Genomic DNA, 24,885 nt, shown 5'->3' with positions numbered 1-24,885 from the left:
TCACACGTGCTGGGACAGGATGGGTTCAGATGGTGGCAGAGGAGTATGGTGACCAGCAGCAGGTGTTGGGTCTGAGTGGCAGCAGAAGACACGGATGCAGGCATGGAGGTGACAGCACAGCATCAGGGAGGGCCCTGTGGGGCTGGGACAAGGGGCTGGGCAGGAGGTGACCTGCCCAACAAGCAGTCATTATGCCTGGGACATCAACATGAGGGCACACTGACCCCTAGCATGGGACAAAGCAGCAGGGACAGGGCTAGGGGATACTTCTGCAGAAGAGTGGCGGCTTTGTGACACTTGGCGCCAGCTCTTCCAGGGTACCTGGTGTCACCCCCCGTAAGCACTTGATGCCATCCTCCCTGGACACTCGGTTTCACACCCCACCCGGTCACCTCACCAGGGCGCTTGGTCCTCCTTGGGGCAGTTGGTGCTTCCCAGGGCACTTGGCGCCACCCTCCAGGACACTGGGCCACGCTGACAGGGGCAGGAGGTGCCACCCTCGGGTCACTGTGTGCCTCCTGGCGACGCTCGGTCACCCCTCCCGCTCCGCGCCGGGACACCCGGGCACGTCCGGTCCCCCTAACGGAGCGGGACGCGGGCGGACGGCCAATGGGGCGCTGGGGGCGTGTCCAGTGGCGGTGAGCAGAGCCAATAGGGAGCAGCGGGATATCGGCAGAGCCAATAGGGAGCGGAGGGGCGTGGCCGAGGCAGGTGCGCGGAGCCAGCGGAGCGCGGCCAGTGGCTCGCCCGGGGTTCGGGGCACGGAGCCGGCGGGGGCGATGCGGCTGGCGCTGGGGGTTCGGGAGCGGGTGGCGGCGGTGCACAGCGGCTCGGCGCTGCCCGAGCGCCTGCGGCTGTACGATGGCTGGGCTGAGGGCTACGAGCAGGTACCGGGGAGAACCGAGCCGGGGACCGGGGCCGTTTCGCTCAGCTCCCCGTCTCCTCTGACCGCCGTGTCCCCGCAGGATGTGGCGGCGCTGGAGTACCGAGCACCGCACCTGGCCGCCGCTTCGCTCGCCTTCGCCTTCCCCACGGCGCCCGCTGAGGCTCGGCTGCTCGACGTGGCTTGTGGCACCGGGCTTGTAGCACGAGAGGTACCGGAGGGGATGGGGTGGGACGGGACGGAACGGGACGGAGCGGGATGGGATGTGGAGAGGTGGGGTGAGGAGTTAAGTGAGCTGTCTGTCCGTCTGTCTCCTCTGTCCCCTCAGCTCCACCGCCGTGGCTTCCGCTGCCTGCACGGCGTGGATGGCAGCGCGGGGATGCTGGAGCGGGCGCAGAGCACCGGGCTCTACCAGCAGCTGTGGCGGTGTGTCCTGGGCCAGGAGGCCCTGCCCGTGCCCTCAGGTAACGGGCTAGCACCGGCTGGGTTGTGTGTGAGGTGAAGTGTCCCGGAGGGCTCCTCCCAGTGATGCCCCAAGTGTCCCCGCAGAGCATTACGACGCCGTAACGCTGGTGGGAGCCCTGGGCGAGGGGCAGGTGCCGACCACGGCCGTGCCGGAGCTGCTGCGTGTCACCAAGCCAGGTGAGGGGGTGTTCCCTGGTGTCCCCTCCCTGCGGGACTCCCAGGGTGACCTGTGGTGGGTTAGGAACCTTCCCCCTGGATGAGGACCGGGACTGACAGTGAATGTGGCTCAGCCAAGCCTTGTTCCCTCTGCCAGGTGCAGGCAGGGACATGTGGTGGCAGCTTGGTCTCTGGCCATGTCTTCTGGCAGGGTTCAGGCAAGGGGATGTGGCAGTGACACTCCTGATGCACGACAGTTGTGCTCAGGCGTGATGTCCTGCCTGTCCCCTGCCCTCTTGCCTCCTGGCCTGCCTGTCCCTTGCCCACTGTGTCCTTTGCCTGCTGGCCTGCCGGCCTGCCACCTAACTCCTGGGAGGGTCTTCCTGCCTCCTCTCGCCCCCAGGGGATGCTACGCCCAGCAGAGGCACCTGGCATCCATGTCATCCTTTCTGTCTCCTGGCAGGAGGGCTCATCTGCCTGACGACAAGGAGCAACCCCTCGAACCTGCGGTACAAGGCAGAGCTGGAGGCAGCGCTGGAGAGGCTGGAGAAGCAGGGAGCCTGGCAAAAGGTCCTGGCCCAGGAAGTGGGGAACTGGGAGAGGGCCACCTCTGAGGAGGAGAGCACCCAGGGCACTGGCTACATCTCCGGGGTGATCTACATCTATCAGAAATGCCCTGTGCCCCAACTCAAGGAGAACTGACAGCCAAAGCAGCCCTGGAGGGAGGGAAGATGAGCACTTGGCCGCCTGGAAAACCCATCCCTATGACCCGCTCCAGGATCAGGGCAGCTACTGGGGGGTGACAGTGTTTTTGGGGAGCACCCCCATTCTGTTCTCTGGCTCCTTCCCACCAAGTTGTGGGGCCCTGGGTTCCTTGGATTGGGGAGGGCCTTCTGGTTTCACTGGGGTCTCCTGGGCACCACCATTAGCTCTGACATTGAGGTGTTGTCCCCAACACCTCATGCCTCATAGTGCCATCTTCAGACCCAGCTGGCTGTTCAGAGCCACCTCACATCTGGGATGTTTTCTCCCCACCATGCCAGCTTCTTAGTCCTCATCAAAATCCTGATCCTTCTTCATCTTCCCTACCCCAGCCCTCTGTAGTCTTTCCCAGAGGACTGTTGGAGATCCCCATCACCATGTCCTGTGGTCCTCCATCCTCATCCTCCCCAGGACATGCTGAGGTGCAGGACACCTCCACATCCAAACCAGGAGCAGCTGCACCCAGCTGAAGAAGCTTTCCAAGCATCACATCAGCCTTTCAACCCACAATATCTGTTTAAGTCTCTGATTTTCCTACAGCTTTATAGTTAATGGTCTGGGTGGGAAGGAAAGCTGGAAAGGACTTGAGGAGTTGGTGGCTGCTCCCCACCCAGGAGCCACCCAGCATCACCTGCCCAGCCTGTTCCCCAAGCCCCTTGCCGTGCTGCCTCCACCCCTCCTCCTCCACTGCTCCCCTGGGAAGTTTTTTACCCAAATCTCTTGCTGGGATATTTCCTTTTTCCCTTTTCCCTCAGACCTGTTCCTGCCTCTCCCATTCCCATAGGTTAGATTACTTCCTCCCCCTCTGGAGCTCTTCCCTGGCAGAACAACATGCCCACAATTGTCCCCGTGCCCACCAGGGACATCTCCCTTCTCCCACACTCACTCTCCCTGTGCATCTTGTCACCTCTGCACTTTGCCCTCCCCTAGGTATTGGGGTCCCAGTGCTGCCATGCTTCCTTCTACCTCTATCTGTCCCTAGCACTGTCCTCTGGGCAACTGGGGTTCATGGCTGGCCCCATCCCTGCACTTGGCTCTTTAATAAACGCCCTGCTAGCACTGCCTGCCTGCTGTGCGTGGTCTCTGGAGCAGAGGAGATGTGGACCCTCTGGGGTGGACAAAGGAGGGTGGGAGGGATTTGGCTTTTTTTCTGGTTCCTGAGGACTCAAAGGACCAAGCTCTGTGAGCCTGGAGTCCCCCTGTGCCTCTCTTGGCTCTCAGCACCCTCTCCCTGCCTTAGTTTCCCTGCTGGGAGTTAAGCCAGGATCACCCTGGGAGCTGCTGCCACATCCTCACTGGGACATGAGGACATGCCAGGCACTGGGGCAGCACTCCCCAGCTGGCAGCAGGCTGGCAGGATGCAACACCCATAGGACATGTCACTGTCCTTCCCCCCACTGTGACACTTACAAACGAGCCCAGGCAGCTTTGGTGGAACCAAGATGTTTATAGCCCACCACGAGCACAGCCCCTGCATGCCAGGGAGGAGGACATAGTGGGGGACCATGGCAGGGTACAGCCAGTATGGGGATGGGGAAGGGAAGGTAGCACGTAGGGAGGGAGGGCAGCACGTAGAGGCTGTATGGGGACGGTAGCAAAGCCTTGGATGGTGGAGAGCCCTCAGGCTGGCATCCAGGCGTGGTGGCTCACACGTAGTCCTTCATGGGGTAGCTGCAGCCTTTCCTCTCTCTCTCATTGTCCTTGTCCCTCGAGAGACCCGCGGAGCACAGGACAGAGCCGCCGATGAGCAGAAAGGCGAAGGAGAAGAGGCCAACGTAGACGGCAGGTCCCACCTCTCTCTTGAGGTGCTCAGGCACCATGGGGTTGTGGAAGTCGCTGATAGAGTTGTTGGCGCTTGTGGCGACAGGGATGAGCAGCATGATGCTGGCCACGAGGAAGATGACCCCCGCAATGACCGTGTTCCTGTTCCTGATGATCGCGTCCGCCACGAAGCGGCTGGACCTGAAGGTCGTCAGGCCGACGATGAAGCCAAAGAGGCCTGTGAAGATGGAGGTGACGACCAAGGCGCGACCTACTTGCAGCGCGGGGCTGATCTCCAGCAGGGAGTCGTAGGGCTTGCAGTGCGACCTCCCTGCCTCGCCGTCCGTGCAGATCTGGAACAGCCCTTCCGAGAAGGACTGGGACACCATCATGTTGGTGCCCACCACGGTCGACAGCCTCCAGGAGGGCAGGGCGCAGGTGATGATGCTGCCGACCCAGCCCAGCACGGACAGCAGCAGCCCGGACAACTGTTGCGTTGGGTTTGTCATTTTCAGCACCTGCGGGGACAGGGCACAACTGTCATAGCCACAGCCCGGGAGCCAGGCAGGACCTTCTACAGAGCACGGCCTCCGTGCTGATGTGTCTCGTTCCCCACCGGGGTGGGAACACTGCAGAGCAGCACAGGGACGCTATTGTGGCTGGGGGCGTTGTTGCTGCAGGGCGGAGTGGGGACTCATGGCACAGGGCACTGCTGCAGGTCAGTACAGGGACACATGTGCTACCAAACACCTGGCTCCCAAGGAGGCTGCCCGTGTGTCATGTTTCCCTCTACCATGTCCCCACAGCACAGGGCAGTCCCCTGCCATGTCCCATCCCGGCTTGGCTGAGCAGATGGCAAGTGTTAGGGAGGGGCCAGCTTTCAGTGAGCAGGATGAGGGCTCGCTGTGCCCACCCCAGCATGCTCCAAAGCACAGACACCACACCACCTTCTCACCCTGCTCCGTTGCTGGAGCTTCATCCTCCTCAGCCGCCCATATGGTGCCAGAGGGCACCTGCATGGTGCCAGAGACCTCTGCCCTCACCATGGCACTAGCTGTTCCCTGTTCAAGGGCAGATTTTGTTTGGCCCTGGGTGCTGTGCTGCAGTTGCCCTTTGGACCCAGGATTTCCTCTATGGGACGCTGGAAATGGGTCAGAGCTCAGCTCTGCCTCCAAGCCTGGTTGTGGTGCTCAGCACTTTCAGGGATCCCTGATCTTCTCTCAGACCAGGAGCAGCACCAAGAGGGCAAACCCCTGGTGAGAGACCATGGAGCCCAGGGTCATGGCAGGCATTACCCCTTTGACCCTCAGATAAGAGAGGTGTCCAGTACAGGGAGACACACCAGACACGTGGCCCCACCACAGTCACACATGACCACTGTGGCTCCTGGCTCAGCCCAAACAACTGCTCAGCCCCACAGAGGGCAGAGCCCCCATCCTGCCAAGGGGCAGAGCGCACCCATGGGTGCTGGCACCCATGCCTGGTAGCCGAGACTAGATGAGTTTTTATGAGCCCTATGTGCCAGCGCAGTATCGGCTGTGCCTGGCACACCCTCTGGCACTTGTTGGAGGTTTCACCGTGGTTCCTCCAGTCCCAGTTTCAGTTTCTTCAGCCTCTCCTCCTCCACTGTGTCCCGAGTTACTCCCCAGCACCTTTCATGCCCTGGGACCTTGATGCATACCCAGCACTGACACTTTGCCTTCCCTGGTTCATGAGAGCCCCTTTGGGCCACAAATAAAGTCCTCCTCCTCAGGAAAGGGAGCCCAGCCTCCTGGGAGGTCAGGATAATGGGAAGCCATCCCAGTCACCCTCCCCCAGCCAGCAGGACCACGAGAGACCCACAAAACCCCCTGCAGCAGAAACAAGTCAGGATCCCAGCAGGGATGCTGGTCAGAGCATCACATTTCCACCTGGACAATAACACCACAGGGCCACAGGTGCATTTTCCACCTCAAGCCCCCAGACCCAGGTGAAACACCCAGAGCCAGCATCAGCCACCCCACACCTGGAGGCGGCAGAGAAGGATGTTCCCAAGCCGGCAGAGCTCACCCTGGCACAACCTGCCATGCCGGAAGCACCGCAGGCAAAACAGGCGGCGTGGACCACGCCAGCCCCAGGCTGCTCCCAGGGAGGGCTGCTGGGTGGCCCCGGGGCCAGCGCGTCCCAACCCGCCCCTCACCGGCGCTATGGCCTTCCTGATGGGGTGGGAAGATCACATCAGGACAGGCGTGGGACATCCCCAACGCCACGTTCAGCCTCACCAAAGCACTGTGCCGCGAAGGCACCTGTTGTGACCAGCCCGGGATGGCTCAGGAAGCAGGGGTCAGGCAGCAGTTGGGATCGCAGGAGGCTCGGGAAAGCAGATCTGGGGGAGCTTGCAGGGGCCAAGGGTGGGCGGCAGAGGAGCATCAGGCTGCCCCACCACGGAGGCGGCTCCTGGAGAGGGTCCAAAGAAAGCAGCACGCAGGGTCCGAGCAGCTGCTGTTTAATGTGGGGAGGCTGCAACGCGGGGACGAACGGCGGCACAGCCTGAGGGGACACCGTGAGCCAACCCCTGCTGCCCCCCTGGCCTGAGAACCCCACTCAGTGAATGCCAAGGGGTCCATGGCGCTGAGCACGCCCCATGGGATGGGGTCGGGTGTGGGAGTCGCCCTGTCCCATGCAGGTGCACAATCCTGCTTCCGTTCCTGCCTCCCCGACCGGTTCTCCCAGCCCAGCTGCTGCCTTCCCACTCCCAGGATAATGATGCCCCCACCCCGGGGAGCTGCCACCAGAAATCAGACATCGGTGGAGCTGCTCCGAGCCCCAGAAGTAGGTCAACATCAAAATTTAGGGTACAGGCAAGCAAGAGCCCCCACTGACCCTCAAGACCCTGCCGGGGTCTGCAGAGACCCCGTTCCCCATGACTGTGTGGGGCAGGTTTAGTGTCCCCACCAGCACTGCTGCCCACCTCAGGAGGCACCTGCCCACCTGTCCTGGGGGGCTTTAGCCCGTGAGCGCCATGTGGTGCCCATGGGAGCCATGCCACTGTGTGACACACCCCGATGCCAGGAGCTAGGGCATGCTCGGGAGGGGGACTGGGTGACTTTGCAGAAGAAATGCCACGGTCGGGTGCTCCAGAGGGAGCAGGACCCCCACCGGAGGGAACAGCCAGGACAGGATCTCCCTGTTCCCAGTCTCGACGGAGATGAAAGAACCAGCTTCAACCCCCTGGTGAACAAAGGCAGCTCTGTCTGCCCTCCCTCGCACCTCCCCAGCACCCAGCCCTCCCTGCCCCGGCTCCCAGCCAGCCCCCAGCCCAGCCGGGGAGGGTCCACGAGCCAGGCTGAGGGGCTCTTGAAGTTTTCAGCCTCCCAGAAATGCTGGGGCGGGTGTCCAAGAGGGCTCAGCGGCTCCTAGACGTAGTTGCTGGCTGGCAGCGAGCGAGCAGCCGTGAACTTGGCAGAGTAGGGCTGCTCGCCCCGGGAGGGGCAGGTGCAGCACAGGATGCCCCCTCCCAGCAGCAGGAGCACCGAGGCTGCCCAGCCCACGTAGAGGGATGAGCCCAGGTCCCGCTTCTGGGATTCGGTGACCAGCGGGTTGTAGAAGTCCCGGATGATGGTGTTAGCCGACCAGGAGATGGGGATGAGGATGAGGATGCCAGCGACGATGAAGATAACTCCGGAGAGGATCACGACCTTGGCTTTGGCGGTGTCGTCCTCCACGCAGTTGGTGCACTTGCCACCAGTGACAGCCAGCAGGGTGCCCAAGATGGCCAAGACGATGGCCACCACCACCATGGCGCGGGCGGCTTGCAGGTCCTGCGGCAGGGCCAGCAGGGAGTCGTAGACCTTGCACTGCATCTGCCCCGTGCTCTGCACCACGCAGTTCATCCACAGCCCTTCCCAGATGATCTGGGCCACCACGATGTTGTTGCCGACGAAGGCTGTCTCCCGCCACATGGGCAAGGCGCAGCAGAGGATGGAGGCCAACCAGCCGATGACGGAGAGGGAGATGCCCAGCACCTGCAGCCCCATGGAGGCCATCGCTCGCTGCCCACAGCCCTGCCTGCCTCCTGCCGCGCAGTGCCGGCTGCCGGGACCATGGCAGGCATTATAAGCCTTTGCCGAGGGAGGAGCAGCGGCCGCTGCCGCCGTCCTGCCGCCAGCACCGGACAGAGGGGTAAAACCAGTTTCCCGGGATTCTTCCGCTTGCATTTCTCCCCGCAGGGATGACACTTAATATCCCAGCTGCTCCCACGGAGGAGGATGCAGAAGACCAGGTTTGGGCCACCCAGGTGCAGGAGTTGCGTCCCACCGCTGCCCGTGGGCAGGCAGGAGATGCCAAGGGCAGCCGCTGGGGCACATCCTGGGATGCTGAAGGCGAAGAGCTGGTTGCCGTCCAGGCACCGGGATGTCTCTGCCACTGCTGCCAGCACCTTCTGCTTCATCACCTGGGCGGGGTCCTTCCACGCTTCCGTGCCTCAGTTTCCCCCCTCAGCTCGTGGGGCACCCACTCCTGCAGCAGTCCAAGCTCTGGCCCCTGCAGCCCCATGCCAGGGGAGCAGCACATGCTGTCCCTGCCCTGCTGCTGGGCTCCATGCCCGGCAGGACACAAGTAGCTCTTGTTTGTTCCTTGGCATCCATACCAGTGCTTCCCAGCCCTCTTTCAGGCCTCGGGCAGGAGGTGTCACCGCCCAGACCCACAAACCGGTTGGAGCAGCTGCCAGCTCCCCACAGAGGAAAGACTGCACTGCCTGGGGCAAGGAGGGGGCAGACCCCAAAACCCATCCCACCTTGCGTGGCACCACCGAGCCGAGGGTCACACCACAGCCCTCACTGCCAACCCTGCCTTCATCCCACTGCCTGTGTTGCCTGCACAGCTCAGAGGGTCAGCGCAGAGGAGGCTCCAAAGCGTCCCTGTGGGTTCGGGGGTGCCAGGCACAGGCAGGGCTGCAGGGTTGGCAGGGCTGAGTAGTGCTGGCAGCATTTTGACACAAGCAGCTGAACCTTTTGCCAGGCTTTGCTGATACCCACGCCGATGCCGATACCAACGCCGATGCCAATACTGATGCAATGCTTCAGGCTCTGCCCAGCCTCTCCTTTCACCCACAAGCTCCCCCCGAACACATCCCCTCTCTGCTCCTTCCAAAGTCCCTCCAGCACCTGCGTAGGTGCAGCATGAGGCCGGACAGACAGATGGACATTGCACTGTTCCCCTAACCTGACTCAATCTCAGGGCTCTGGATCAGATAACAAGGCCTGAGGTAATCCTGGTGTTCCAAGCAGGGGGGTGACAGGGACAATCCCATCACTAGTGCCAAGTGTTTGGCACCACAGTCTCCACTGCCCATGCTGGGATGTCCCTCAGCCATCAGGCCCTAGGGATGAGCTGGGTGGTCTGTGCACCACAGCGCCATGCGGATGCCAGCGGTGTCTGGGATAGGGGTGCCGGTGCTCAGTGTGGCAGCAGTAGGCAGAGCACAGCCCAGGCACTCCAAGACTTGGGTCTTGCTGCACACTCTGACTGGTAATGTTGAGCTGGGTCCTGTCTGCCCAACCTGTGCAGGAAGAGCCATTCAGGCACCCGGCTGCACTGGGATGCTCCCTCCATCCCTCTGTCCCGGTGGAGCACCCACATTGCTCACATACCAGCGTGCCCACCCTAGGGCCTCGTGGTCAAGGTCTCCCTTTAATCTGCAGGACTCCGGAACTTCCCTGCCAGGGCCATACTCCGCCTGAGGCTTTCAACTCCCAGCCAGCTGCTGTAACCACCAAAGGATTTGGGGTTGGAGAAAGGCACGTGCCTAGGTGCGTGTTCACCTCAGACGGGCACGCCTCTGTCCCCACAGACACGTGGGGACTTGCCTCTGGGCCGGGGACAAATGGCAAGGTAGGGCCAGGGACTCTTTCATTTGCAGAGCATCAAAGACCAGAGCCACTCAGGCTCCCCCTCGGAGCCAGTGCAGGCGCCAGCAGGGCCCTCGGACAGCTAATTGCTGTAATTAAAGCCAGAACGTGACTTATATTCAAACTGGCAGCTATCCTCAGAAACAGCCCCTGTGCCCCTCCCCACGTCCCCCAGCAATGCACTCACCCGACTGGCACAGCCAGCCCAGTGTCCACCACACTGCCAGCAGCAGGACAGATGGACACAGGCTGGGCAGGGAGCAGAGAGGCAGCAGGCAGCCCTTGGGGCAGCACCCTGTCACCAAGCCCACTGATCCAGAGGATGCTGGAGCAGCACAGGTAGGACTATGGCACCACCGAGCTCCTCAGCACACATCAGTCAGGGCCATCAAGACACAGGCACCAGCCCCACCCCAGCTGCATCCCACAGCACCACAGCTCCAGCTTCGTCCCAGTGCCATCTGCAAGGGGACATGGTGTGGGGACATGCCATGGGAGGCACAGCTCAGCAGGAAGCTCCTCCATGCCAAAACAAGGTGCTTATCCTATGCCAAGCTGTCACAACCTGCCCCAGCACCCACAGTTGGGTGTGGAAGCCCTGCCACGAACCCACTGGGATTTGCAGGATGGGAAAGCCCATTCAGCCCCCATTCCACTGCACACTAACAGGGTCAGAATTAGATCGGGTATTAGGATGAAATTCTTTACAGTGAGGGTGGTGAGACACTGGCACAGGTTGCCCAAGGAGGTCGTGGATGCTGCCTCCATGGAGGTGTTCATGGGCAGGCTGAGTGAGGCCTTGGGCAACCTGGGCTAGTGGGAGGTGTCCCTGTCCATTGCAGGGGGGTTGGAACTGGATGAGCTTTGAGGTCCCTTCCAATCCAAATCATTCTATAGCTCTGTGAATCTACGAATCCTGGCACATCACCCACCAGCCCTTTATGGTTTGGGACATGCCCTTGACTGATCATGCCCACTTCACTGGGCTGGGGATGTGCCACAGCCCCACAGCTGGGCAGTAAGGCCATCCCTGAGCAAGGAGGTGGCATTAAACCCAGTGTCACCACAATGTTGGGCAGCACACAGCAGAGTCTGCACCACCCTGACTTTGCTCAGAGCATAGGACACCCTGTGGGGAGAGGGCTTGGAGCATGAATCCTCTGCCAGAGAGCTTGGGGACATCCCCAGCCAGGCTATGGGTGACATTCCCATCTCACATCCAGCACCAGCTTAGCTGCACACCACTGAGCTGAGAGCCCCTTGTCACCCAGCACTCACTCCCAAACTCTCTGCCCTGGCCACCTGGAGGTGACAGAAAGACGTGCCAGCCAGCACTGATCCACCAGGATCTCCAGCTTCACAGCCAGACCAGGCATGGCCACAAGCACGGAGCTGGAGGATTAGTTACTGGCAGCTCAGGGACTTCATGTTCCCAAGAGAAGTCCTTGCCCAGCATAACCCTCCCTGACCTGCTCAGGTCTGCAGAGTCAGGGAAAGCAAAGCCTGCCTGCGCGGCAGGATGGGAGCCACCTGCCAGGAGCCGTGGGGTCCCCGGGGGGACTCTGCCGTTGCTGCTGTGAGCAACAGGACCTCCAGCCTGAAGCCACCCAATCTGCCCTGTTTGCTGAGCAACCAGCAGTCTGAACCCAGAAAACAGACCCAGGTGCTGAGCTGGCTGTTGAAGGGACTGGGGACACGGCCACAGACCAGGGTGGGGGGCACGAGTGGTACAATGGGAGTACCCCCGCAGACAACGCTGGCAGGAAGCAGGATGCCGTCGCGAAGCCCCAGAGAGCCAACCCGAAGCCACCAGGGTGGGGATGCCCCAGGCAAGCCGAGATTTTGGGTGGCCCAGCATCCCCTGGGCGAGCTGCCAAGCCCTTTGCCACGTCCTGCAGGACCGTGTACCCCCCCACCACCGCCATCCCCCAGCTCCCCGTGTGCCGGCAGGGCAGCGGCGGCCCCATCCCCGCCCCGTGTGCCAGCAGACAGAGCCACCATTGATGCTGGGAGCAGCCTTACCTGCTCGCACCGCTGCAGAAGGGGGTTCAACAATAGGCTGTCTGTGTGCCCTGGCCGGGGCAGAGCCAGCAGCCCTGCACTGAAATATAAGCAGCCGAGGCAGCGTTTAGCGCCCAGCCCTGCTCCCCCAGGGGGCAAACGCGCCGTCACCCCGACCGCAGCGGTGGGGGAACACCCCAAACCCTTTGCCAGCTCCACGTGAGGGCGACGCGGCCCCACAACAGCCCGGGGTGGTTTCTGCCGTCACCTCCCGCTCACCCCCAAGGGTGCTGGGTAAAGGTTGGGAATGCCTGCAATAGGTGTCCCCACCCCGGCAGAGCAAGTGTCCTCCCGTGGGCCACCAAACCAGCAGCGCTCCTGTGACCCTTTGGGTCTGACCTCCACCCGGGGTCACCATGACTCGGCAGGGCAAACCTGTCCCCGCGTCACCGCTGGCTCCATGAGGCTCCCTGCTTTGTCCCCATTCCAGCAGAGCTGCTAAGGGTGATACTCCTCATCCCTTCCCAGCCTGGGGTGGGAGGGGGGCGAGCAGAGAGGCTTCACCTGGGTGGGAGATGCAGCAGCAGGAGGGATGGGGATGCTGCTAGGACCCCCCATTAGGGACCCTGGTCCTGCTGGGCTGGTTTGGGTAAACAGCAGCAAGCTGCTGGTTTGCTCACCACAAGTGCATGGTGGTGGCCATCACCCTGAAACCAGAACCTCGAAACCCTGGTGATTTTCCTCTTCCTCTGCCGTGACTCAGGCGGCGGTGGCTGCCCCGGGCCGGCACAGCACCTTGCAGCCTGTACTTTGGCCAATTTGGGGCAATGATGTAGGGACGCTGCACGTGGGGCTCTGATTGCAGGGTCAGGGGCTGCGCTGCTTCACCTCAGCCCCTACCCCAGGTGTACCCCCCCACACACACACACTGCCCTGTACACCTGACTGGGGTGTCCCCGTTACCCCACAGCCCTACCTAGGGTGCCCCCCTGTCCTGCACCCTGAGTGAAGCATCCTCCATGCCCCACGTCCTTGTCTGGGGTATTGCCATTGCTCCACAGCCCTGCGTGAGGTATCCTCTGTGCCACACATCCCTACCTGGGGTACCTAATTGCCCCACAGCCACACCCAGGGGTATCCTCTGTGCCCCACAACCTTACCCAGGGGTATCTAAATTGCCCCACAGCCCTACCCAGGTGTATCCCCATTACCCCACAGCCCTACCCAGGGGTATCCTTATCACCCCACAGCCCTACCTAGGTGTATCCTCATTACCTCACAGCTCTACCCAGGGATGTCCCCATTACCCCACAGCCCTACCCAGGGATGTCCCCATTACCCCACAGCCCTACTCAGAGGTATCCCCATTACCCCACAGCCCTATCCAGGGATGTCCCCATTACCCCACAGCCCTACCCAGGGATGTCCACATTACCCCACAGCCCTGCATAAGGTATCCTTTGTACCTCAGGTATCCCAATCACCCCAGGCCTAAGCCCCACATCCCTATCTGAGGTATCTCCAGGAGTATCTCCCCCTGTGTCTGGGGGTATCCTCCCTGCCCCTTGCTCCTGCATGGAGCATTCCCATTGCCCCACAGCTCTGCCTGTGGTATAACCCTGCCCCTCCTCCTGCCCCACAGCCCCTCTCTGGTGTACCCCCAGCCCCTGCAGCCTGTGCCTGTCCAGCCGTGGGTGCCCGTGCCCACGCACATGCGGGTACGTGCGTGGCGCTGCCATCGCCTGCCCGCTGGGCGCCGCCTGCACGCGTGTCTGTCCGTGTGCCTGCCTGCCCTTGTGTCTGTCTGTCCGCATGTGCAGCTGCGTGCCCGGGTGTCGCTGCCGGCAGAGGGGGTGTGAGTTTAGGTGGGTGTGTTCAGGCACCTGCGTGCACCCCGGGGGTGTTGGCTCAGCCCTGCCTGTGGAGTGAGCTGCCTGCACCCCTGCCTGCACAACCTGAGGGGTCTCGGCCAGCCTGGACTCTGCTGTGCTTGCCAGGAGGGTGCTGCAGGACTAGCAGTACCCTAGCCAGGCCTGCCCACCAGTGGGTAGCACTGGCACCATGGGCAGTCCAAGGTGGCCCCAAGGAGTGGGATCTTCAGACAAGTCTTTGAGTTGTGGCTTTCATGGGGTCGTCATCAACAGCACCTAGGGGGTCGCTACTGGGTAGGCCCAGAGCCACCAACCCTGGCTGGCTGTGGAAGGGTTGGGGTGCCCCTGGAAGGGGTGATCAGTGGAGTGACAGAACCCCATCTGGACTAACAGATGGGCTACTGAGGTGACATGGTGTGACAGAAGCCCACCTGACCAGACACAGGAGCTATCATGGTGCCACAGGGTGACAGAAGCCCACCTGGCCAGACACAGGGTATTTTAGGGGTGCCATGGGTTGGCATATGGGGTACTGGGGGGGTATCACAGGGCAGTGCAAGAGACCAGAGGCCACTCTGGACAAGACACAAGGTTCTGGGGTGACAGGAGATGGCAACAGCTGACCCAGCCAGATATGGGGTGTAAGGGTGCTGTGGGGCAGCAGCCTCCACTGGCTATGGGTTTTCAGGCTGCTGCAGGGCAGCAAAAACTGACTGAGCCAGGGGTTTGGGGTGCAGTCTGATACCCCAAACTGATCCCTGCCCCCATCTATGTGGTGTCGGGGTGCTCTGGGGTACAGCCAGGCAGACACAGCCCTCAGATGCCCAAGCAGGGAGGGGACCCTGCGCGGCACCAGCTGCCAGCATCGTGCTGTGCTCTTGAGTAGTTAATAAGTTGTAGGAGAGATTTTGGCACAGGCAGGGAACAGGTAGGAGCAAGCCCGTGTCCAGCGAGGGCCAGCAACCACATTCCTTGGGGGGGGGGGTGGAGAGCAGCTAGAAACGCTGCCGCCACCACCACCATACGAGGTTAGGGTGGGGACAGCTGATGTGGGACGCCCATGCACCCCACAAACCGTGGGGCTGCCAGGTCAGAAGTGTGCCTGTTGGCAGCCCTGCCTGCACCTGCCTCCTTAAGGTTTATTTTCCCTTCGTTGCCTGCCTGCTCAGGTTAATGAGGTGATGCTGCCGAGGTGGTTACGTGCGTTATCAGCTGCCTTCAAGGCCAAAATATATGAGGCAGGATGAGTACAGACCTTTATTATCCAGTCAAGGAATTCCCATTGCTGCTCCTTGCCTGGCAGGGCGGGAGCAGGAGTGGGGTCAAGTGACACCCCCCCCCCCACTCTACACCCCTCCTGCTCCCACCCTGCCCGTGAAAAGCTCTGGGATGGTGGCACTGGAGCAAGGAGCATCACAACACGACGAAGGGGTTTGCACTTTGCACGCTGATGCAAAAGCGCCCAGCGCTTGCCGAGCCCCGGTTGAACGTGAGCGAGCACTGATAAGGCTCTCCAGACACAAACCAAACTCTGACCTGCCAGCACCTCGGGGAGGTGGAGGCAAGGGGGTGGGGAGCGGCGAAAATGAAGCATTTCCAGGCCTCCAAAGGGATTCGGTGGGTCTGAATGAACACGATGGCCTTGCTTCCTGGCATCCATCACCCTGAAACCAAGGGGATGGCCTTGGCAGGTGGCGTCTCTCCCCTTCCCGGCCCTTCTCCGGTAACCAGCGCCATCTCTGCAAACAAAGGGGAGGGTGTGGGACGCAGGTGACGGAGGAACGGAGAGAGGAGCGTCCAGCAGTGAAACCCCACCCGGGGCGGGCGCTTGAGCTGGCCCCGCCAGCCCTTATAAAGGCAGGTGCACCCAGGTGTAAGCTGATCCCCCAACGGCTGCGAGCGGTGACGGGTGACGGCGACGGCATTCAGCCCCTGGGTTCTTCTCCGCCATCACTGAGAGCACAGCAGCAGCAGCAGCAGCAGCAGCAGCAGCAAGAGCAGCAGCAGCAGCAGCGAAGCAGCCACCATGTCGATGGGGTTGGAGATCGGTGGGGTGGCCTTGTCGGTGTTGGGTTGGTTGTGCAGCATCATCTGTTGCGCCTTGCCCATGTGGAGGGTGACGGCCTTCATCGGCACCAACATCGTGACGGCCCAGATCATGTGGGAAGGGCTGTGGATGAACTGCGTGGTGCAGAGCACGGGGCAGATGCAGTGCAAGATCTACGACTCCATGCTGGCCCTGCCGCAGGACCTGCAAGCCGCCCGCGCCCTCCTGGTGGTGGCCATCGTCTTGGCCGTCCTGGGTTTAATGGTGGCCATCGTGGGCGCCCAGTGCACGCGCTGCGTGGAGGATGAGAGCACCAAAGCCAAGATCACCATCGTTGCCGGCGTCATCTTCCTTCTCTCGGGCGTCATGAACCTCATCCCTGTCTCCTGGTCGGCCAACACCATCATCCGGGATTTCTACAACCCGCTGGTCCTCGACCCGCAGAAGCGGGAGCTGGGCACCTCGCTCTACGTGGGCTGGGCAGCCTCAGCCCTCCTGATAATGGGGGGGGCCCTGCTCTGCTGCTCCTGCCCCCCCAAAGACGACAGGTACCCCACAGGCAAGGTGGCCTACTCCGCCCCACGCTCCGCCGTCACCAGCTACGACAAGAGGAACTATGTCTGAGCCCTCTCGGGCCCCCCTGGCACACCTCAACACCCCAGAGCCCTCCACCCTGCACTCCGGCACACCCTTATCAACCCCACGGGGACAGGGGATGGCAACAGCAGGGCGCGGGGAGGGGGGGGGGCGCGAAGGAGGGAGCGGGACGGCGTCGGGGTCAGGGCCGGGCTGTGTAAATAGAGACGGTTTCGGTTAAACACGAGGCGGTTTCGGGTCGGCGGGAGAAGCGGCGCCCAGCGCGCCCCTGCCCGAGCCGGTGGGATGGGATGGGGGGACGGGGGTGGGGACGGTGCCGCTGGTGTGTGTGTGTGTGCCCCATGGCCCCCGGCCGGGCGCCGTCTGTCCCTGTTACGCGTGGTCTGTACCGGTTACATTTGTCAATAAACGTGTCCTGTTTTGGTAGCAGGAGTCTCCTTGGATGGGGGTGGGCGGAGGAGGGACCCCCCCCCGGGCATGCAGATCTAGGGGTGCAGCACTCCCCAGGGTGCAGCACTCCCCAGAGTGCCACCCCACACTCTCCACTACAGCAGCACCGCATTTGTGGACGGGGGAGGTCTCATGCCGCAGCCACTCATCCCCCTCGCTCCGAGGTCTCTGCCCCCAACCCGAAGGTCTCTGCTCCAGCACGGGACGGGGCGGGTCCGCTCACCCTCCCGCAGCTCGGGGACAGTTCTGGCCAGGGAGGGAGGCAGCAGGGCAGGTGCTGAGCTGAGACAAAGGCACTCCCTGCCCGCCCGGGCCAAAGTCTCGCTTTGCCGAGGGGAACACCGAGCGCTGCCCCCCCCCGCCCCGGCCTTTCACCACCACCACCCCCCGCTAACCCCTCCCCGTTACAGACCAGCGGCTGGGGCGAGGCTGCCTTGCACAACCGCTCCCCCCGCCTCGGTACGGCCACGGCGCCCGCCTTCCCCGCCACGCTCCAGCGGGCAGGGACAAAGAGGAAAGCGCTGCCGCAGGTACACCGGGGCCCGCCGATCAGCGGGGCCGGCCGGGCAGCGGGGCCAAGCGGGCGCCCAGGCAACCTGCTACCTGCAACCTGCCGCGGGGCTCGGAGCGGCCTTCGAGAAAAGGCTGCCCAGGGGCAAGGGGGAGGTTTTAGTGCCCTGCGGCCTTGACTGCACCTGCAGCAGGAGGAGGCGGCCCTGAGCCTGGCCGGCCGCAGCGGCCGTTGCCAGCGGAGCCCGCTGCCCCGCTCGCAGGCGGGTGATGGGCTCCTCGGCACACCTGGCTGCAGGCAGCCGCGATAAGGATCTCTAAGGCAGTTCTGCCCGGCTCTGTCTGGCCCGGGGAGGGGTGTCCCGGGAGGACACGGCCCCAGTTTCTCTGCCTAGCCTGCGGCTGGCCTCGTTCCGGTCCCCGCCCGCAGACAGCGCTGACCTTGCGGCCCCGAGCCAGGCGGCGCTGAGGCAGAGCCGCCCTCCCACCGCGAGGGGGCGCCCGCCGTCCAGTCGCCGGCCCGGGCCGCGCACGAACATTGCGTCAGCGCCCGCGCGCCGCCGCCGGGGCTGCCGCCGCCATCACGATCCGCAGGTCACTCCGCGCCCCCGCCTCGGCGGGACGGCTGAGCTTCCGCCCGCCGCTTGCCGCCGCTGCCATCATGATCCGCAGGTCACTCCGCGCCCCCGCCTCGGCGGGACGGCTGAGCTTCCGCCCGCCGCTTGCCGCCGCTGCCACCACCGCCCGCTCCGCGGTGACGTAAGAGCGCGACCACGCGAGAAGGGAGGGGGACGGCAGGAAGGGTCCCGAGGGAAGGGGCGGGGCCGTCGGGCTTAGCTGGGCCACGCCCCCTGCCTAGCCCCGCCCAGGCGCTCCCCCCCCGCCCTGCGCCTTGGGCAGTGGCCTCGCCCCGGCCCAGGCGCTAGCCCCGCCCCCAGCGCAGCAGGCGGCAGTTGCCAGCGGGCAGCCATTGACCCCGCCCCATTCGCAGCCCCGCCCCCGTGCCCTGGCCCCGCCCCGACGCCCCTCTCCCGCAGGGCGGTGCCGCTGGCACACGCGGAGGTGCCGGGCCGGGAGGACCTCCCGCCGCTGGTGATGCTGCACGGCCTCTGCGGCAACCGCACCAACTTCCAGACCGTGGCCAAGACGCTGGTGCGGCGCGGCAGCGGCAAGGTGAGAGAAGCCTGCAGTGCCCTGAGGAAGGAGGTGACCAGAGGGCAGTGCCCGGAGCTGCGGTGACACTGTGCCTCTGCCCAGACAGGTGCTGACGGTGGACGCTAGGAACCACGGCAGCAGCCCCCACAGCCCGCTGATGACTTACGAAGCCATGAGCCTGGATGTGCAGCACCTCCTGACGCACCTGGGCATCACCAAGTGCATCCTCCTAGGACACAGCATGGGGGGCAAGACGGCAATGACGCTGGCCTTGCAGAGGGTCGGCAGGCTCAGGGCTTCCAGGGCAGGGTGGGGAGTGGGAGGCAGCGTCGGGAGGGTTGTAGGAAGGGGGGTGGCATCTGTGGGAGTTGTTCACAAGTGCCAGCCTTGCCCACAGCCCCTCAGTGAGTGGCTTTTCTGTGACAGTTTGGGTGCTGTCCTGTTAAATTCAGAGCAAGTCTCTACCCTGTCCCTCCAGCACTGATCACAGGGAACTTGTAGATGCCTCATGCCAAGGCACAGGGAAAGAGGAACTTGGGAAGGGCAGAAGGGAGCTCAGAGCCCACAAGGAGTCTAGGTGGGAGTGGAACCCTGCACCCTGTCCCACTGGGGTGATCTCGGCTGGCATCTATCTGCCATGCTTGTGTCCCCAGCCTGACCTGGTGGAGCGCCTCATCTCTGTGGACATCAGTCCTTCCATAAGCACATCTGTCTCTGAATTCTCTGCCTACATCTCTGCCATGAAGTCTCTGAAGATCCCGGATGGCCTGTCCCGCTCTGCTGCCCGCCAGCTGGCAGATGATCAGCTGAGTTCGGTGATCCAGGTAGGACATCCCACTCCTTGGATAAGGTTTCTGCTCCCAGCCTGTCCCTGGGACTGAAGCATAGCACTTTAGTGCCCTTACACTTCCCAGCCTTGCTTGCTTGCTGCCGTTGTTGGGCAGTTGGAGGACATCTCACCAGGGCTGTCAAGATAATGGAGAATGTGACAGCTTGGGAAATGGGCAGGAGGATGGAAGGTGCTGGGACATCTCGAGGGCTTGTTGCTGAAGCATGTATGATCTCCTTCTGTGGCAGCTCCCGGGGCTGAGACAGTTCCTGCTCACCAACCTGGTGGAGGTGGAGGGTCGTCATGTCTGGAGGGTGAACCTGGAGGCAATTTCCAACCACCTGGCAGATATCATGAACTTCCCTGTCTTCCATAAGCCATATCTTGGCCCTGTGCTCTTCTTGGGAGGATCCAACTCACCCTATATCAGGTGGGACTGGAGAAAAGTTGTTCAAGCCTGTGGTTTGACCTCTTGTGCTCTTCTGCAGCTTCTAAGGGTGGGAAGAATCCTTCAAGGTGGGAGAGGTCCTGGAGCAAGCTTTGTGATTCCAGCTGCCAGTGACACCAACACAGTGGAGAGCAAGGGGGAAGCTGGGGGACAGCCCCAGGCTTACCCAGCTGGGAAATGGATATGGTCAGACCTGGGATCTCCCTCTACCTGTGGAGGGTGAGGGAAGGCACCTGAGTGGACCTCTGACCATGCTTCCCATGCCATGTTGTATTGTCCTGCAGCTCCAAAGACTACCCAGAGATCCAGCGCCTCTTCCCCAGGGCTGATATCCAGTACATTGAAGGTGCAGGCCACATAGTCCACCAGGATAAATTTGAAGAGTTCATCACTGCTGTCTCCAAGTTCCTGCTACAACCTTAGTGCTGAGGTCTCTGCAAGCACAATGTGGGAGCGAGCTGAGAAGCTCCAGGCAGTGATGTGAAGCTCAGACTGGACCAGCTGACCATATTGCTACCCAGTCCTGCCTGTGAGGCTTTCTCCCACCCCAGGTCACCTGGAGCCAGAGCAGAGAGGCTCTTTCATCCTGCTGAGCATTCCCGCTACCTCACAGGGTGGCACTGACCCAAGGCAATGTCCTGCCTGCATCTGGAAGGCAGGGAGGGGACAGAAAAACCCTCTCACTCTCCAGACCACTTGCTGGTGAATCTGGCTATGACTTTGCAGAATTTAAATAAAGGTGAATTCATGCCAAGGCAGAAAATGATTTGGATGTGGCTGTGGAGGACAGGGAGGGCACAGGAAAGGGTTCTCGCGTACCAGTGGGGATGCTGGTGGGAGGGCACAAACAAACTGGGTTTGTAATGCACTGAGATGTAGGACCAGTGTGCATAAGATGGGTTTGAGGATCTTTCATGGCTCCCAGTGTAATTGTGGCTTTTCTCCACCTTGGGGGCAGTGAGAGGGATCAGAGAGTGGGGGAAGAAGTCTCCTGAGCAAGGAGGTGCTGTGAGTGGGAGGCAGGGAAATCCTCTGGAGCACATCTGCCCAGCCTCTCCTCTCCTCTCTGAGCTCCTTCTGAATTCTCACCTCCCACCTACTCAGCATCCCTTGAGAAGGCAACAAGGCAACGTAACAGCAGCTACTGCCAACAGCCACCCACCCACCACGGGCTGCAGGCAAAGGAGTGCAGCTGTCTGCTGTGAAAATCCCTTTATTAGATGATTGGTAAAGCCAGAGACAGGGTGGAAGCGCTCTGGAGGTGACAGATTGTCTCTGTCGCAAGTGGGGACAGCCTCTCGTGTGCAGCTGGGCAGAAAATCAGAGTCATTGAGGCTGGAAAAGATGTCCAGGATCATTGAGTCCAACTATTAACCCAGCACCACTAAGTCCAGTGCTAACCCATGTCCCTCAGCACCACATCCCCACTGCTTTTCAATCTCTTCAGGCACAGGGACTCCACCAGCCTGTTCCAGGGCTTAAACACTCTTCCAGCAAAGACTTTTCTTCCTAATGTCCAATCTAAACTCCCCTAGCGCAACTTGAGGCTGTTTCCTCTCATCCTACCACTTGTTACTAGGGAGAAGAGACCAACCCTCATCTGGCTCCAAGCTCCTTTCAGGAAGTTGTGGAGAGCCAGAAGGTCTCCCCTCAGCCTCCTTTTCTCCAGGCTGAACAACCCCAGTTCTCCCACCTGCTCCTCACAAGACTTGTACTCATGGCAGTGCCTGCAGAGTTGCTCAGCACCATGGACCTCTCACTGCCTAGGAAGGCAGGTCCAGCCATCTGCAGTGATGGGGTGTCCCAACCTCACTCTGCTCTTGGGGTCCATCTGTCCTGGGAGAACGTGGCCAGCTTATTCCTCTCACAGGCACCATGTAGCAGGGACTCACCTCCACAGCAGGACTGGAAGATGCCCACTTTGTGTGTTGCTCCCGGTGCCCCCAGCAGTGCTGCTGGTTGAATTCCTCATAGATGGTGTTGAGGTAACCATGTGTGTGGTCTCATCTCTGCTCTTGGTCCTGCAGAGCCCTGATCCTCTGGGACTTGGAAGACTAAGAAGGTGCTGTCAGAGGTCCAGTGCTCTTTGTGATCCACAAAATCCTTCATCCCCTACAGAGCAGCACAAGAAAGGAACATCAGCCACCTGTGACCAGCTGTCTGGAGGCTCAGCCACCAGCTGTGAACAGAAGTCTCTGCCACTGGGGACAGAGGTGCCCTCGTGGTGCCCAAGTGCCATCACCAACTCACACAAGGAGAGCTGGGCTCTGCTCCCAGGGAGTCCCTGTTTGGTCCCACAGGGTACAGTCACCCCTGAGAGCCCTGTCACTGTTGCATGGCATGGGGGACTCGGTAAAACAGAGCAGTGACACTAGTGGCACCCAGCTACTCTCTGCCTTCAGGCCTTGGACACTCACCAGAACCAGTCCCTGCTCCAGAACCTCTCTGGGAGCCTCAGCATGGCCTAGGGCACAGCATAGCCCTGCATTGCTCATCCAAGTCAGCAGCCAGACCCAGCTGCTCTGCCAAGGTGCCATCATGCTTTCTGAGGCTGTCACTGAAGATCCAGCTCGTCTTGCAGCAGCCCTTCAGCTACATCCTATGGATGAAGCAGTGTGCTTTGTCTCTGTGCACTATGTATCTGTCCAGTACCTTGGCCAACTCCTCGAAGCTTAGCACCCCTCAGGCTAGCAGCTCCTGCAGCAGCCCAGAGATGAGACATCCCACAAAAGCCATCTGCAACTTGTCTGCAGGGTGGCTCAGTCAGTGTCTGGAGCCCCAGCACCATGCTCCTTCTGCCTCACTGCCTACACCGAGTGCTTCTCCCCTGAGTGCTGATCCCTTCCCCATCACTCCCCAGGTGCTGCCCCCTTCAGCTGCTAATTTCTCCCCCACCATCCACCCCGGGTGCTTCCCAATCTCCATTGCCTACTTAGGGTGCTGCTCCCTCTTTTATTTCCCAACCCAGGGTCATCCCCTGCCATCACTCACCTCCCCTCCCCTTTTCCCCACACACCCACAGAAAGCACCCCAGGAGATGAATTTGCAAGGAGCAGGGCCTGCTCAGGGTTGCAGTGTCCTGAGCCCCCAGCCTGATGCATGCTGTGCTCTGTCCCTGTGGACAATGGGCCAGGACAGGTGAGTAGGACCTCACCCACTATTAAGCTCCAGTATCACAGGTCACACTCACCTGCCATCATCTCTCAGGCCCTGGCCTGCCCAAGGAACCATGAAAACTATTTCTGCTGCAGAGGGGAAATGAAGGCAAATGTTTGCCACAGCTTCCATTTCCTCTCTTACAGCTGGGCTATTCATAGAATCATAGAATCAACGGGGTTGGAAGAGACCTCCAAGCTCACCCAGTCCAACCTAGCATCCAGCCCTGGCCATTCAACCAGACCATGGCACTAAGTGCCCCATCCAGGCTTTGCTTCAGTATCTCCAGGGACAGCAACTCCACTACATCCCTGTGCAGCCCATTCCAATGCCAATCACTCTCTCTGGCAAGAACTTCCTCCTAACATCCAGCCTACAGCGCCCCCGGCATAACTTGACACTGTGTCCCCTTGTTCTGCTGCTGGTTGCCTGGCAGCAGAGACTGTTGTTATTCCCTGGCCAGGCTCCTGCAGTCACCTGTAGCCCAGCATATGCTTGTGAGCCCAGCAGGCATGGGGACACAGAGCCCCTTTGCAGCCACACTCAGATTTCCTTTGGGGAGTGCTCAACATGTCTATGTGACACTGGGGCATCACGAACTGTCCCCAGAACCACGTCACTGAGCACCCATAGAGTGAGGAGGAGGTTTCCAGCTCTCTGGTGCCTGTCAGAGCCAGGCCTGGACCAGCTCCTCTCACAACTTGCAGCTGCAGGGCTAGGCAGAGGTGGCTGTCCTCAGCCACAGACCGACATCCATACATCACCCAAATCCTCCAGAGCTGAGGTTGTGCTCAGTTCATCCCTGTCCAGGTGCTGGCAGGGACACTGTGCCTCGGGCAGCAGCACCTTCATCCCTCTGAGGGATTCACCAGCCCAGTCTCCATCTCACGGGTGCGGGGGGGTGGAAAGGAGCCTGTCTGGAACGTAAAATCCAGGCTGTAGGCAAGCCGGAGGGAGGCTGCCTCGTAACTCTATTAGCAGGGCTCTCCACCGGGCAGTCGAGTGTAGGGCAAGACGTGGGTGGAAACAACAGGAGTCACACCAACGATGGGGAAAGCCAGGGACGCGCCACGGGGAAGAGGGGCATCCAGCCCCTGGGGACGTGCAGACAGCTGCAGCTGCTAAAAGCTAGGGAGGGAGGCGAAACCTTAGGGATGCTTTTACCGTCCCGAAGGCTCCCGCAGCCCGTCGGGGGAACCTGCCACACTGCAGCTCCGAGGTGCCAGCTCTGTGATAAGCTCCCAGCGCCATCCTGTCCCCTGGACACTACTCGGAGGAGGAAGCGCTGCCTGCGACACGCCAGGGCTCCCCCGGTGCCTGCCCTCCCGTGACAGCTGCGGGTCACGGAGCAGGCCGGTATGGAGCATGTACTCCTGGGGGGCCGCTCTGCCTTCGGCCGCCCCCTTGGGCTGCTCCTCTGCCACGATTGGGGCTGGCTGTTTTCGTGTGCGAAGGGGACCGCTGGCCACCAGGCCGGGAGCGTGCACCCCCGCTCCGGTCGTACCCCCACGCCCCCGGCACGGCCCCGGTGACCGCCCGCCCTCTTCTGACTGGAGCGGCTGCTCGCCCGCGGATTGGCTGCGCCGGGACGCGCTGTGAGCTCTCATTGGGCGCCGAGCCCTGGGCCCAGCCCCGCGCCGCGCGGCGCGCCGAGTCACGGGATAGGCTTGAGGGCGAGGGGAAGGGCGTGGCCTGGTGGCCAGTGGCGCTGGGCGGGGACGCGTTCGCGCTGTTCATTGGTGCGCGGTGCCGGCGGCGCTGGGCGCTGATTGGCTGCGCTGAGCGGGCCGGGGCAGGGGGGCAGGGTGGGGAGCTGCACGCGGCAGAGGCGGGAGCGGTGCGGCCGGAGCCAGGTGAGACCCTCCCGGAGCCCCCTCCCCTCCCTTCCCCTCCTCTCCTCTCTCTC

At 61.9% G+C, this 24,885-nt stretch overlaps 5 protein-coding genes across 7 annotated transcripts; 3 read left to right on the top strand and 2 right to left on the bottom strand.

Annotated features, from left to right (window-relative positions):
- The first annotated feature begins 737 nt into the window (after positions 1-737).
- Positions 738-3,325, top strand: METTL27 (methyltransferase like 27). 2 transcript variants are annotated; one of them, XM_064165879.1, is made up of 6 exons: positions 738-887; positions 966-1,094; positions 1,212-1,347; positions 1,433-1,525; positions 1,968-2,074; positions 2,599-3,325. In XM_064165879.1, the coding sequence occupies exons 1-6, from the start codon at positions 780-782 to the stop codon at positions 2,734-2,736; spliced, it is 711 nt and encodes a 236-aa protein (XP_064021949.1). In that variant the 5' UTR covers positions 738-779; the 3' UTR covers positions 2,737-3,325. The 2 variants fall into 2 exon arrangements, with proteins under 2 accessions (XP_064021949.1, XP_064021950.1); XM_064165880.1 differs by having other exon boundaries at positions 740-887; positions 1,968-2,691.
- Positions 3,326-3,706: 381 nt separating this feature from the next.
- LOC135187310 (claudin-3-like) lies at positions 3,707-24,406 on the bottom strand. 2 transcript variants are annotated; one of them, XM_064165918.1, is made up of 3 exons: positions 24,144-24,406; positions 21,716-21,935; positions 3,707-4,545 (listed from the first exon to the last, which is right to left on the bottom strand). In XM_064165918.1, exon 3 carries the CDS (start codon positions 4,534-4,536, stop codon positions 3,913-3,915), a length of 624 nt encoding a protein of 207 aa, XP_064021988.1. In that variant the 5' UTR covers positions 4,537-4,545; positions 21,716-21,935; positions 24,144-24,406; the 3' UTR covers positions 3,707-3,912. The 2 variants fall into 2 exon arrangements, 1 of the variants encoding a protein (XP_064021988.1); XR_010307297.1 differs by lacking the exon at positions 3,707-4,545 and adding an exon at positions 21,041-21,158.
- On the bottom strand, positions 7,287-8,553 carry LOC135187294 (claudin-4-like). The gene has a single exon (XM_064165887.1). The coding sequence runs from the start codon at positions 8,221-8,223 to the stop codon at positions 7,423-7,425; it is 801 nt and encodes a 266-aa protein (XP_064021957.1). The 5' UTR covers positions 8,224-8,553; the 3' UTR covers positions 7,287-7,422.
- Positions 15,793-16,594, top strand: CLDN3 (claudin 3). Its single transcript, XM_064166038.1, has one exon. It carries the CDS (start codon positions 15,814-15,816, stop codon positions 16,456-16,458), a length of 645 nt encoding a protein of 214 aa, XP_064022108.1. The 5' UTR covers positions 15,793-15,813; the 3' UTR covers positions 16,459-16,594.
- On the top strand, positions 17,942-20,586 carry ABHD11 (abhydrolase domain containing 11). The gene is made up of 6 exons (XM_064166039.1): positions 17,942-18,150; positions 18,429-18,564; positions 18,653-18,826; positions 19,200-19,370; positions 19,624-19,805; positions 20,108-20,586. Exons 1-6 carry the CDS (start codon positions 18,053-18,055, stop codon positions 20,244-20,246), a joined length of 900 nt encoding a protein of 299 aa, XP_064022109.1. The 5' UTR covers positions 17,942-18,052; the 3' UTR covers positions 20,247-20,586.
- Positions 24,407-24,885: the final 479 nt, after the last annotated feature.

This window comes from Pogoniulus pusillus, chromosome 27 (assembly GCF_015220805.1).
Source record: "Pogoniulus pusillus isolate bPogPus1 chromosome 27, bPogPus1.pri, whole genome shotgun sequence".
Classification (NCBI taxonomy): Eukaryota; Metazoa; Chordata; class Aves; order Piciformes; family Lybiidae; genus Pogoniulus; species Pogoniulus pusillus.
This window is presented reverse-complemented; position numbering and strand designations above follow the sequence as displayed.